The sequence below is a fragment of the Drosophila melanogaster genome, chromosome X (genome assembly GCF_000001215.4).
Source record: "Drosophila melanogaster chromosome X".
NCBI classification, from domain to species: Eukaryota; Metazoa; Arthropoda; class Insecta; order Diptera; family Drosophilidae; genus Drosophila; species Drosophila melanogaster.
The window spans coordinates 15,934,084-15,946,459 of record NC_004354.4 but is presented as its reverse complement, the minus strand read 5'-3'; the positions used below and the strand labels follow the sequence as shown (position 1 = coordinate 15,946,459).

The following is a 12,376-nucleotide window of genomic DNA, read 5'->3' as shown; positions in this document are numbered from 1 at the left end:
CTATTTTTGACATTTACACTCAATGTGCTCCAGAAACGACACCTTTAGGATTTGCTCCAAACATTTTTTTTTTTTTTTTTTGTTTTTGTATATATCATTTGGAAAGCCGAGTCCCAACAATAAAATCTTAATCTATGAGGTAAGCAGCAGTATCAGATTTTGAAGCACCTTTTGGCGATAGAATCTATACCGTCTTGACTTGACTGATCAAGGGCATGACAAAGGATGGGGCAAGGAGCTAGACGAACGAACGGTACGCAGGAGCTTTTTATACAATAAAGGCGAGGAATCCTGCGGGTGGGACGCCTCGCAGATTTGCTGTAGTCTTCGAAAGGGCGAAGGGTCCAGCACCTCGGAAAGTTGTGCCTCTCCAACTGGCCTTATCCACAGGAAGGAATTGTCGTCGAAAAGGTACATATAATCATTTTTGTCCTGCATGCACAAAAAATTGGCGATAAACATTGGGGGAAGACGTTGTTACGACGCGGTCTTGGAATCTAGGAAGCCCAGAATAAATGGCAGAATGCTGCCATATTCATACAAATAATTCTGATTTCATTTTTCTTCGTTTTCATTTTTACCTAGATTAGTTTATTCATATACAGAACGTTGTTGATATTCATTTAAAAAACAAACAGTTTCAGTTTGTAAACCCAGTTTCATTAAGGTGTACTAACTTGACTTCTTTGATGAGTCGATTGCTTGTGACGCTTGTGTTTTGGATGGTTCAGTAAGAAAATATCGTGTTTTCTATACATTTTTTAATACAACTGTCATTGTCTAGCGTAACGACGAAACAAAGGCAAATGATCCTTTTAGGCTGCTATACTATAGAATCAACACTTTGTGATTTTAATTATTTGGGAGTTTCTTGCTTGCTTTTATTATATTGTTTTTCGGAGACCATAACTCCGTTCATGTCCACAAATCGTGTGTGGGTTCCAGCTGCGATAAATCGCTTGGCAGCGGGCATATCCAGTCTTGGCGCCGCTAGAGCATCGTTTATTTTCTTATCGCGGGCAAGTAGGTCCCTTGTACGACGCAAATCGTGCATCACAGCATGCTGAAATGGAATCATTAAATGATAATTGTCGCCATGTGAATTGTGTATTGTGTATATATTGCACTCACATTTGAGGCATCTTCACCCTGCAGTTTCAGGTATATGAAAAACAGTGTGCTGTTCAAGTACACAAGGTAGCTATCCAATTTTATTTGTTCATTTGTGTTCAATGTGCGTTCTGCCTGTAGCGCCAGTGCCTTCTCCGTGTCGGCTTCCAGGAGTTCGATGCTGCTGTAAAAGGTTTTCAGGATGTGTTGCATGTTTTCGTCCTCTCGCAGGCTTGTGTCCAGGTAAGCGTTGCAGGGCAGTCCATTGTCGACAGCTTGATTTTCTTGAGCCATGTTCTTTAAATGGAATTAAAATCGCGTGCGAATGTTTATATCTGGCTTAGGCTTACAGTGTGACCGTTGATTGAACATGAAAAGAAATAGATTCTATGAGAAGTATTCAAAAAGCGCCGTTTCCACTTCAACATTCTGCGCCTGCACTGTGCTAATCTACATACATATGTACAAATATAAAAAAAAAATGATTGACAGTAACAGTACAAATTTCAAATAATAAATTTAGCAAAAAAAAAATTGTTGTTACTTTGAATGCATTTAAACTTTTATTGCCCAATCATCTCGTACACAGTACTTATGTATTTAATAATACTTTCACAACGTAATTTATTATTGGGATTCTTGCATTTATGGCCAATTGTTATAATGACCAAAAAAAATAAGCAAACAAACAAACCGAGTAATTGTAAGCAAGTATTGAAGATTTGCGTATTCTTGTAGGAAAAGTACATGGTTTTAAAATAGATCGGATGTATTTGACCAATAATAATTACTTTACATTATTATTTAGTTTAAGCTGTTAGCATTATGATTATGTCTTTTACGACCTTCGAGTTTATTATAAATTTTCATCTTATCTTTGCAATCACACGAATACCCAGTAAAAGTTTCCAGGTCGATTTTATTTATCTTATTAACAATACAGTAATTCCTTAAAGTACTGGGGCGACAAGAAACATAATTGAAATTTTTACGCAAGTTTTTAGTCATAATCCTTGTTGATAGCATACATCTACTGTAATTTCTTATGATTGCCAAAGTAAAATGAATAATGATTGAACGGCAAGAGTTTTTCAACCAAGGATAAAACTGTGGCATCTCCAAAGCGTAATTAAGTAAACCTATGTATAAATTGTATTTTGTTGACTATGTTATGACTAAAGATCCCACACGAGCCGATGCGTACCCCGAAATGAAAGAAAGCAGCTACTGCTTGGAAATCCCTCTCTATTAATACACGCCCTACTAGTACAGCACAACTTGGCAAATTGCGTGGTTAGATCATGTGCAGCTTCTGATCGTTGAGTTTGAATGCCGCCGCATCGCTATGGAGGTGAAAAGGCACAATATCACCTGTTGTGGCCATATCAAATGATGGTGACATAGACGTTGCCGTTGCAGTTGCCGGACTATTGCTGCCACTGGTATTTGCGATGCCCGCCTTGAGATGTAGGCTGTCCATGGACATTTGCTGAGACTGCGTGTGAGGAAGGGGATTGGTGTGGATATGCGGATGGGCTGGGGGATGAGTTATGCTCGCTGGGACGGTTGAGAGTTTTCCTGAGTTTGTTGTGATTATTATGTTTCCGGCATGGGAAGCACCACGTCCACGTTTCCGCTTCGGAAGAATTCCTTTTCGCGCCATATAGAAACGAATGGTTGAGACAGGAATATTGAACATATTGCTGACAGTTTGGAATGTCTCGCCCTTCGAAACACATTTGGCCGCTTGTGCTAGAGATGCTTCTGAACGTCGAACGCGCTTATATGAAGTATAACCATCGATCGAGCTATGGCTCAGTCCTCCGGAAGTATTGGCCGATGTATCGAGATCAGTGTCAAGGCTGAGGGATAGCCCGGATCCGCATGGCACTCCTGTCGCAAAACTGCTGTCATTGTTTTCATCATGAGCGGCCACATAGTTGTGGTCGTCCTCAACATTTGAATCCAAGTATTGCTGCTGCTGAAGCTGCATTTGCATCCTGTGAAAAGATATATATATTTATCCAGAGATACTTGTCATATTAATGCAAAAACAAACCTCGCCTGCTGCAGGGATAGGTGGACATTCATTTTGTTGTCAACGGCTTGCGCAGATATATTGCAATCATCGAATTGCTCCCCGTAGGCATTCCAATTGTTCGGCACCTCGTCGCCGGAGTCATCCTCGGTTGGTGCATTCGAGTGGCTGCCCAAAACGTTCGTAGAGGTGGCCTTAGATGGCTGTTGAGCATTACTGCCATTTATCTGGGGTCGCTGCTGCACCTGCTGCTGCTGCTGCTGTTGCTGCTGCTGCCGAGCATCGGGATTCTGGCGCTTCAATACTGTGGGTTGCTGATGGTTAACCGGTAGCGGTGGAGCGGAGGAGGTGGTCATTGTTGTTGAGGTGGTTGAATTAGTGGCTGCATCGTCCGTTTCCGCGCTGTCCACATGCTTGAAGCTTCGCGCTGTGGTTGCAGCTGGATCCTTAGCAGCCTCGAGACTCGCCTGCTGGAGTTTCTTGTAGTTTATCGGTGCCTCAGAGCCGTATAGACCGCGAATCTGCAGTTGTTCGGCACAGCGAAGCAACTGGCCAAGACCGGCTTGCGTGACATTGACCTCTCCCTTGTACATGAAGTCCACAAGCGCCTGGATCTCCCATAGCTTGATCTCCCTGGGCAATATGATGACCGGGTGCTTGCAAGGATGCTCCGCTAGTATTGCCTCAAAGTAGGTGGAACAAGCGGCCAACACCAGACGATGGCAGTGCACCTGTTGGCCTTCGCATGCGAGTGTTACATCCACGAATCTCTGGCCTGCTAGCAGCTGCGGAAAAGCAGCTCCAATGCTGCCCAAATGGCTGTTCCAGCGTACACAAAATTCCTGTGTAGCGCCGCTCATCGTACTCAAAATATAGTTCGCGCCTTTACTGTGCTCCTGAGTTTACGAAGCTATCGCTCATTTAAAGATCCTTGTATATCCTGCAATAGAGTGTTGGTAAATTCCAGGATAAATTATAACTATCGTCAATAGACAATAATTCGAATATATCATAAATTCGACTCTCTTGAATGAACTAAGAATAAGGATCAAGTAATTTGACCGAATCTTTCTCGTGACATCATAATTCTAGTAGGTTTCCCTTAAAAATATTGTATTGCATATTAAGTATATATATTATATGAACTCCTTTTGTTTGATTTTTGATATATGAAAAAAAAAGATACTTCTTTTTTTTGCATTGCATTAATATTTGCATTTCATTTAATAATGGATTAAAAGAAAGAATATTTTAGCCAAATATATGAGTTTAAAAATAGCATTGTCCCTTTTCCACTTTTTTGTATTGTTTTTGCATGACAGTTACGTTATTCCTAAGTTTTTATTTGCTTTCTTTTTAGCAGTTGACCACTGTATATACATACATACATACAAACACACGAGCGTACATACAGGTGCAGAGGTATATGCTTATTTACATTTGATAATCGTCCAAATAAATAATGTCCTCAGTGTGAAACTGAGGAGAAGACCATGCGAATTTTCACTTGCCATGTTTTATGTACCCACATACATACGCACGCTTGCATAAATACATATGTACACCTCCACTAGCGATTTGCACAATTGGAATTACTTCTATATTTAGTAATAAGGATGTAAACAGTTGAATGTACGCGTTATATACATGTACGCATCCCTGCGAATCTGAATACATACCTGTTTGTTTGCCAAGGAACCGAAACTTCGCTGATTATAGTTCTTTACTTCTCGTTTTTTGGGCGCTATGTAACACAATAGATGCGATGGCGTGAAAACGAACGAGAATTTTATGTTAGGACTGTATGTCCTGTGCGCGTGAGCTATGTATGAATGTATCAGCGCCGGAGTCTTGTTTAAAAATACACACTATTCTTGCATCAAATCGTGCACAACACAAAAAAATATGTACATTTCAGGCATTAACCAATGTCTCTATTTACAATCCCTCATCGTTGTCCGTGAGTCCCATTCAATTCGTTGCTTTATTAATGTTTATTTTAACCAGAAATGCTGCATGCGCGCGATTATATTTCCTTTTTTTATGTACAACTGTTTGTTTTGACAGACTATAAACAAATAAACGGCAAATTAAAGTGCCAAATCGATTTGCACGTTATGCGCTGAGTATCTGCCTTTTTTAACTCTGCCTTCAAGCTATATTTAAATTATAAACTTAATATTGTCTTTCGCGCTGTCTGCTTCTGTAGCAATCAATTGTTATTTAAACTACGCGTTAGGCATAATTGCTGGGAATTGCAAGCGTTTCATAAACGCGTTTCTGAGTAAATGATTCTCATGTACCGGGCTTTTTTTATATTAAAGTTTGTTGTTAATTTTTCAGTTACTTAATGCATGCAATCGATAAAATTTTTTTTAGCTGAATTATCGCGGAAACAAAACTATTTATATTGAAATATTAAAATATAGATAGGGATCGGTGGGATAACAGGTTTCATATGCGAAAAAATTCCAGTCGTTCCGCTTTTATATCCACTAAGCGAAAATTGCCGAACGCAAGCATATCGATCTTTAAATGTGAAAAAGCCAACCATAAGCTAACAGGATAAATATTAAATAATAGAATAGAAAATACAAATCAATATTTGAGGTAAGGCCGTTACAGGATATTTTTGAAGAATTATCGGTAATTATCGAAATGCCCTAAAAAGTGGAAACAGTGTATTAACGGATACTTTACAATGTATGTATCACTATTATACGTTGCATATATTTCTTCTATTGTCCTTTTGCTAATATATTATGTTGCATACAAAAACTTTAACCTATTCGGCAAAATATACAATAGCTCTTACATGACAAGTGTTTGCAGCTTAAAATTTGAAGTGTACATTTTTCGCTTTCAGTCGACTGGTCACACCGTTCAACCCAAACTGACTCGGGAATTTTAGGGTGAGTGCTTTTATTTTTATTTGAGGTCTAAAAAAAACTTATGGAAGTTTACCATTGGGCATCCGCATATGTGTGGTTATTAAGTGCTTGGCTTTGACATTGTAAATTGTGCAGTCATAACGCAGCCGGATCCAACCAGACATTGTTGAAATTCCCAGTTTTCTGCGTTTTTAGAAGTAAACAAATGCTGATGCCTTCCACAACTTACATATCTACATTCGTATATAGTATCAATGTCTAATATTAAAAAATATTGTAAAAAAATGAAGAAAACAGTTACACAGTAAGGTTTGCATATGATTTTGAATCCATTTACTGCTGCCATCTAAATGTACCGTTATGTGCTGTCTTTGCAACGATATCTGTAGGAATTCATTGTATTTTACGCATTTATTTGTTTCAAATTGGAGATCAAAAACTATCCCAAATGTATTGTAACTACACAGATGTAAAACGCACATTGGTATAATATAATAGATCAGAATGATAGTATAAGTCTAGTTAGGTGTCGAAAATGTTTTGCTACAGCATCCGCAGCTAAACTTACACTAGTTAACAAAAACGCAAATCCAAATCTAAAATAACTGCCCAAAAATTAATTTTATGTTGGCGAACCGAAAACTCAACCATTTTATTACTCATGCCGTTTCCCTAATATTTGCATTTCTCAGTAAATTTGCGCTCAGGCGGTTATCTTTAAAGACCCCTAAAACTGAATCTCATTGACAAATAAAAGCCTCGTAAGTCTGTGCCCAGTAAATCTTTATTTATTGGCCAATGCAATAATACTTTCGCACACAGTTGGATTTGCTTGATTATTTAATCAATTTTCTTTACGTACTATACGCTTCGGTCACTATGGAATTTAATAGAATATGGAATATGCGTTATAAAGTCGAGAGAAAAGGTTCCAGATGTAAAGATCCATTGACAAAGATTGCAATATAACAATAAAAAGCTTGTTAACTTGTTAAGAGGATCCCTGAAATATACCATAATTACTCCCGAAACTGCATGCTGATTAGAAATACATATATATACTTTACAGGGCAAAAAAAGCTTACTCTTTGCGTATTACTCAGCCCCATATTACTAAGTTTTTAAGTTGAGATCTAGATCTGCCACATTTCTGACATCTCTGTTTCATATATCATTGCAGGATATCATCAGTTGAAAACTATGACTTTCGCGAGCAACAAATTTGATTTGTAAACTTATAAGAAACCGAGCCGATTTACCGATTTAAAGGAGACATATGCGATAATTTGTATTGAAGAAGTCCGCACACAATTCGTAACAATGCGAAAGAATACCATTTGGAACTACTCTTTAATATTCTTCTGCTGTGTGCTGAAGAGCATAAGTACGCTAGATCATGGCCCGCACACAGTATCAGTCGATTCGAATCGACACAACACACAGCATCAGTATAAGCAAAATCCCAATGTTGCCTCACAACGTCACTCATCCCACGAATCTGGTCAGAGTTTACACAATTCGCAATCGGAACATGTCACCCATATTGCCGCATCGCACGCCGGAAGCGGCGGAGAGCACTCCACTCATTTGGCGCAAAATCTGCACAGGAGCTCATATAATCTTCTGAGCGAGGCCATGTCCCAGGCTGTCAGCAATGAATTTAGTAAGTTGCGCACGAGGCAAAGCACCTTCTAATCGGGATCTGCCAAAACCAGTCATTAATAGCACGTACTAAGTCTATGCATAAGCTTAAGCTTGCAAGTTAAGAAGAGCATCCAATTTGTGAGCTATTTCTGCGTTACTATAAGGTAGATTTGAAGCATGTTTAAGGATATTTAGAGCCCATGTATATATATATTTATATAGTTACTGAACTTGATATACCCTTGCAGCGGGTCATTATCAATCAATTTGGCCAGACGCTTGCAACGCCGCGACGAATATTCCAATCTTGTAAAGTAGATAGTTATAGTATATATAAGCATGTCCGTATGTTTGTCTGTCTGTCCGTTGTTAAACAAACCAGTCACTCCATTTTGAAGCCAACTGGTTGAAACTTTAAATATAGTCTTCTTTCTATTGCAGGTAGTATATAGGTCGAAACAGCCGAGATCAGACGACTATTTCATATATGTAGCTGCCATGTGAACGATCGGACTATTTACATATAGGACAATCTGGCCAAATTGGTAAAACTTCGTTGTTCTTTTTTTTTTTTTTTTTGGAAGTGATTTAAATTTTATTCCGAAATTTCTTGCTTTTTATTGATTTCTATTTCTTATCTTTGTTAAATTTATACTCGATGTGTATTCGTTTTGTAGGAGCTCAGCAATATACTTGTCATAGTTTAATTTCCGTTGCCCATATATTATATGGGAATTTTCAGGGCGATTTTAGGACAAGATTGCAAATTGTGGGAAAATCGAACGACTATAACAACCTGCACTTTTTCTTTTCTAACTGCATCGGTATTTGAACTTTGGCTCGCCAAAGTTACCACCTTTTCATTATTATTTTGTTGTGTTTTAACACACTTTCGCTAGCTATCATCTGATGGACGGGTTTGAACAGTATGTATTATTATGTTTTGATTTAAATAGCCTCTTCTCGATTAGATGTAATAGCTTCTTTTATATATATTTTGCTAACCGATGCACTTTCAACAGGTTCCATGGGAAGTGGTTCAGCGGATGGAGCGTGTGCTGCTGATGATTTTGATTGCTACAGTGGAAGTGTTCAGGATCGCTTTGGCATGGAGGCTATTGCCAGCTTGCATCGTCAGCTAGATGATGACGATAATGGAAACATCGATCTGAGCGAGTCCGATGACGTATGTTTTAAAAGTTATTTGAACCGAAAGTCCAAAGTATATGAGAATCATGTTTCCATGACTAGAAATCGCTGCTCGTTAAGCTGACACAAATTATACACTAGAAAGCATATAGAAATTTCATTATTCAGATTATTATCATTCAATGAGCAGTATCATAGGCGTGCGTTCTTGTTTTTCAAAGAATGTTGTTTATTTTACGTATACTTATCTAAAATTTGGTTCCATTGAAATGTGTATATAGTTAAATATTACAACGATGTATCAAACTCGGCTTGCCGAACTGAGCTTCCTTTCTTGTTACTCAAAAAAAAGTAATTTCGATAAGATTATTATAATTAGTAACTACCAGCCCGATCTCAATTAACTGGTCAACCTATACTATAGGCAGATATATATAATATAATATTATCGTTCATGTTTAAAATCAACTCATTCATTCAGTATGACCTTTAATGTAGGAACACACTTTGTTACTTCATCTTTCATTATCAATTTTAAATTTGCAACATTTCACATCCTTTATTTTATTTTCCCATCTTTAAACGAATTTTTCCAGTTTTTGCGGGAGGAATTGAAGTACGACTCGGGCTACGAAAAGCGGCAGAAAGCGTTTCACTTCAATGACGATATGCATATATCGGTCAAAGAACTTTGGGAGGCCTGGCTCAGATCGGAGGTGCATAATTGGACCATCGAGCAGACCACCGATTGGCTGGCTCAGTCCGTTCAGCTGCCGCAATACGTTGATCTGTTCAAATTACACAAGGTTACTGGCGCTGCCTTGCCAAGGTAGGCTATAAATCATTTTTAATTTGAGTTCAGCGTTGGGTTTTCATCATTTTAATGATTTCAAGTTCAATTGTCCCATTTATAAATAAGTTGTGCATCATAATCCATAACTATAGGTTGTTTTACTGCTCTTTAAAAACTTTAAAACCCTGTGGCAATTGTAGAAATCAAGAAAGGAAGCTATCTTTGGCAAGCCAAAGTTTAAATGTATTAATTAATCCTATGTTTTCCCTTAGGTGTCTTCTACTTTTGAAGAACTACTTATTCTTTTGGAAAAAGTTGATAAATTTTTAAAATTGTAGTTATTTAACAATTAATTACTTGATGCATTTCACATTCTTTTCAACTATTTTCGGCGTTTTAGATTGGCTGTGAATAATCTTCAGTATGTTGGCAATGTACTTGGCATCAAAGACCCTATACACAAACAAAAAATCTCATTGAAGGCAATGGATGTGGTTCTGTTTGGGCCACCGCGAGGTAAGAAGCTTATAGTCTTACAGAATAGATAAAGTACTTATTGGATATATATTTATTTGTCATTTAATAGAAACTGGTACCCGCTGGAAAGACTACATATTGGTAACACTGTTGCTTAGTGCTATTATTGGTTGTTGGTACGCCTATCAGCAAAATAAGAATGCCAAACGGCATCTGCGTCGAATGGCCCAGGATATGGAGGGATTGCAGAGGGCTGAGCAAAGTCTACAGGAGATGCAGAAGGTTGGTATTAAGTAATTATTAACTAATGCTATTATTTAACTAATGCATTGCTTCAATGCTACTATAGGAACTAGAACGGGCCAGAATGGAGCAGGAAAATGTGGCAACAGAAAAACTAGATTTGGAGCGTCGTCTAAAAGAAGCGCCCACTCTCAGTTCATCGAACTCGGATTTGGAAGTTCAGCAGCTGAAAAAGGAAATCGAGATGTTGCGCAACGAATTGTCCCGCGCCGAATTCGAGCTAGTAGACAACTGCTGGTCACCGCCGCCACAACTGCAATCATGGCTTCAATACACATATGAACTAGAAAGTAAGAATCATCAGAAGAAGCGCACGTCGGCTGAGAAGCAGCTACAGTCGGCCAGAGAGGCTTGTGAGAAATTGCGTAAGAAACGGTCAAGTTTGGTGGGTGCGTTCGTTTCCACGCACGGAAAGAGTATTGATGATGTGGATCGGTCGATTGTTGAGGCACGGAATGCCCTCGGAGATGTAACAAACGAGCTGCAAGAACGACTGCATCGCTGGAAGCAAATCGAGACGTGCCTTGGCTTAAACATTGTGAACAACAATGGTCTGCCCTACTTGGAGAATGTTCTGTACGGTCGAAATGGGGGCTTACAAAGTTCCATGGGCATGAGTTCAACCAAGGGTTCTAGAGGTGCGTATATAAATATATACATACATAATAACTTGTACAAACTTAAATAATAATTCATTATCATTTGTTGACAGCACGTATTACCAACAGCACCGAAGACCTGGACGATGAGTCCATACAAGGTAAGCTGAATTTTGAGAACTTTTCGCTGCTTGCCACGGAATAAGGCTTGTGCGCTCGGTCTGTGAGGACAATAAAACCCAGCTCTTCAGAAAAGCATACTACTTGACGAACTAAATAAAATTATAAAACCGCTTATTGAACCCTGAATGAAATCTGTTTTACATTAAGCTACTGTATTAATGAAGGTCATATAACATTATGTGTGTGTATGATATTTTAATCTTTATATTTGTAATATATCCATTTTATTTTTGATGTATACAAAATGTCATCTACTTAATTTTTTGTCAAAAACAACGAATACTATAAAACCATACTGAGTTTTGTACGTAACAATGAACTTATGAATGGTGATCCACTTAGTGGATTATTTAAATAAAGAAATAAAGTATTAATGGGGCCAGTATTGATTTGTTTATCAAATTTCAAAAAACCTTTTTTCGTGGGCAGGCCTTTTGTTTTGTTTAGTTCACTTCTGAAGGCGGAAGCAGCTAAGTTTCTAACATTTCGTGCTTACAGGTTTTGGAATTCCATAACGGACAAAGAATGGCACACTATACTGGTCCTACGAGCCGACTTAACTTCGATCCTCGCCCTTTTTATTTATATTCCGATTAACAAAGCTTATGCCTTGGCATGAGTTTTTAATTGGCAATCAGCTGATCACAGATGCGTATGGATGACTGAAGAACCTCTTGGCGACCAGCAGTATGTTCACCTCACCCGATCCATATTCCGTAGAAAAACATTACTAAATTATTATTGATTTGATTCGAATAAACTTTTAGACTTTACCCCCAACTTCTTTCTCATTGCTTATTCTCTTAAAATTTTTATTGTTTTAAGTTAAATAAAATGAAATGTGATCGATAACAACTGTGAGAATTCTTATGAATTATTGTTTTAGTTCCAACAAAGTGTATATTGTATTCGGTGCATCTCCTCTTTATTATGCGATGCTATAAGCAGAGTGTTTTGGAACGAATGGTATTTTTAATAAATGCGAAACGTTGCAGACCTGCAGTTTTCGCATAATGCAATACTCTCACATCGAACAACTGAAGGGAACGGATGGAATCTTTTGAAAATGTGAAGCTCCAGTTGTTATAAAGTTCTATGTAATTTAAAACAAGAGAGAGTGCTATAGTCGAGTTTCCCGACTATCAGATACCCATTACTCAGCTAGTGTGAATGCGAACGCGAAATTAGA

General features: G+C 38.1%; 3 protein-coding genes across 7 annotated transcripts, besides 1 other annotated feature; 1 reads left to right on the top strand and 2 right to left on the bottom strand.

Annotated features, from left to right (window-relative positions):
* Nucleotides 1–210: 210 nt before the first annotated feature.
* Rrp47 (Ribosomal RNA processing 47) lies at nt 211–1,563 on the bottom strand. 2 transcript variants are annotated; one of them, NM_001298381.1, is made up of 2 exons: nt 1,132–1,563; nt 211–1,063 (listed from the first exon to the last, which is right to left on the bottom strand). In NM_001298381.1, the coding sequence occupies exons 1-2, from the start codon at nt 1,402–1,404 to the stop codon at nt 857–859; spliced, it is 480 nt and encodes a 159-aa protein (NP_001285310.1). In that variant the 5' UTR covers nt 1,405–1,563; the 3' UTR covers nt 211–856. The 2 variants fall into 2 exon arrangements, with proteins under 2 accessions (NP_001285310.1, NP_573092.1); NM_132864.2 differs by having other exon boundaries at nt 573–1,063; nt 1,132–1,482.
* A 447-nt stretch (nt 1,564–2,010) lies between these two features.
* CG8924 (uncharacterized protein) lies at nt 2,011–5,383 on the bottom strand. Its single transcript, NM_132863.4, has 3 exons — nt 4,828–5,383; nt 3,170–4,088; nt 2,011–3,110 (listed from the first exon to the last, which is right to left on the bottom strand). The coding sequence occupies exons 2-3, from the start codon at nt 4,006–4,008 to the stop codon at nt 2,405–2,407; spliced, it is 1,545 nt and encodes a 514-aa protein (NP_573091.1). The 5' UTR covers nt 4,009–4,088; nt 4,828–5,383; the 3' UTR covers nt 2,011–2,404.
* Nucleotides 5,384–6,008: 625 nt separating this feature from the next.
* Stim (Stromal interaction molecule) lies at nt 6,009–11,965 on the top strand. 4 transcript variants are annotated; one of them, NM_206747.3, is made up of 9 exons: nt 6,009–6,060; nt 7,220–7,702; nt 8,706–8,869; nt 9,429–9,661; nt 10,026–10,141; nt 10,212–10,384; nt 10,452–11,043; nt 11,118–11,165; nt 11,686–11,965. In NM_206747.3, the coding sequence occupies exons 2-9, from the start codon at nt 7,360–7,362 to the stop codon at nt 11,700–11,702; spliced, it is 1,686 nt and encodes a 561-aa protein (NP_996470.2). In that variant the 5' UTR covers nt 6,009–6,060; nt 7,220–7,359; the 3' UTR covers nt 11,703–11,965. The 4 variants fall into 4 exon arrangements, with proteins under 4 accessions (NP_996470.2, NP_523357.2, NP_001285309.1 ...); NM_078633.4 differs by lacking the exon at nt 11,686–11,965 and having other exon boundaries at nt 11,118–11,559; NM_001258774.2 differs by lacking the exons at nt 6,009–6,060; nt 11,686–11,965 and adding an exon at nt 8,125–8,228 and having other exon boundaries at nt 7,208–7,702; nt 11,118–11,559.
* A 319-nt stretch (nt 11,966–12,284) lies between these two features.
* Nucleotides 12,285–12,376: part of a mobile genetic element that runs on past the window's edge.

Excerpts from the sequence above, each read along its gene's own strand:
- Rrp47 (NM_001298381.1), bottom strand. The coding sequence starts at position 1,404 with ATGGCTCAAGAAAATCAAGCTGTCGACAATGGACTGCCCTGCAACGCT. Across the intron at positions 1,064-1,131 it reads AGGGTGAAGATGCCTCAAAT|CATGCTGTGATGCACGATTT; the intron begins GTGAGTGCAATA and ends ATTCCATTTCAG.
- CG8924 (NM_132863.4), bottom strand. The coding sequence starts at position 4,008 with ATGAGCGGCGCTACACAGGAATTTTGTGTACGCTGGAACAGCCATTTG. Across the intron at positions 3,111-3,169 it reads CTATCCCTGCAGCAGGCGAG|GATGCAAATGCAGCTTCAGC; the intron begins GTTTGTTTTTGC and ends ATCTTTTCACAG.
- Stim (NM_078633.4), top strand. The coding sequence starts at position 7,360 with ATGCGAAAGAATACCATTTGGAACTACTCTTTAATATTCTTCTGCTGT. Across the intron at positions 7,703-8,705 it reads GGCTGTCAGCAATGAATTTA|GTTCCATGGGAAGTGGTTCA; the intron begins GTAAGTTGCGCA and ends CACTTTCAACAG. Across the intron at positions 8,870-9,428 it reads ATCTGAGCGAGTCCGATGAC|TTTTTGCGGGAGGAATTGAA; the intron begins GTATGTTTTAAA and ends GAATTTTTCCAG.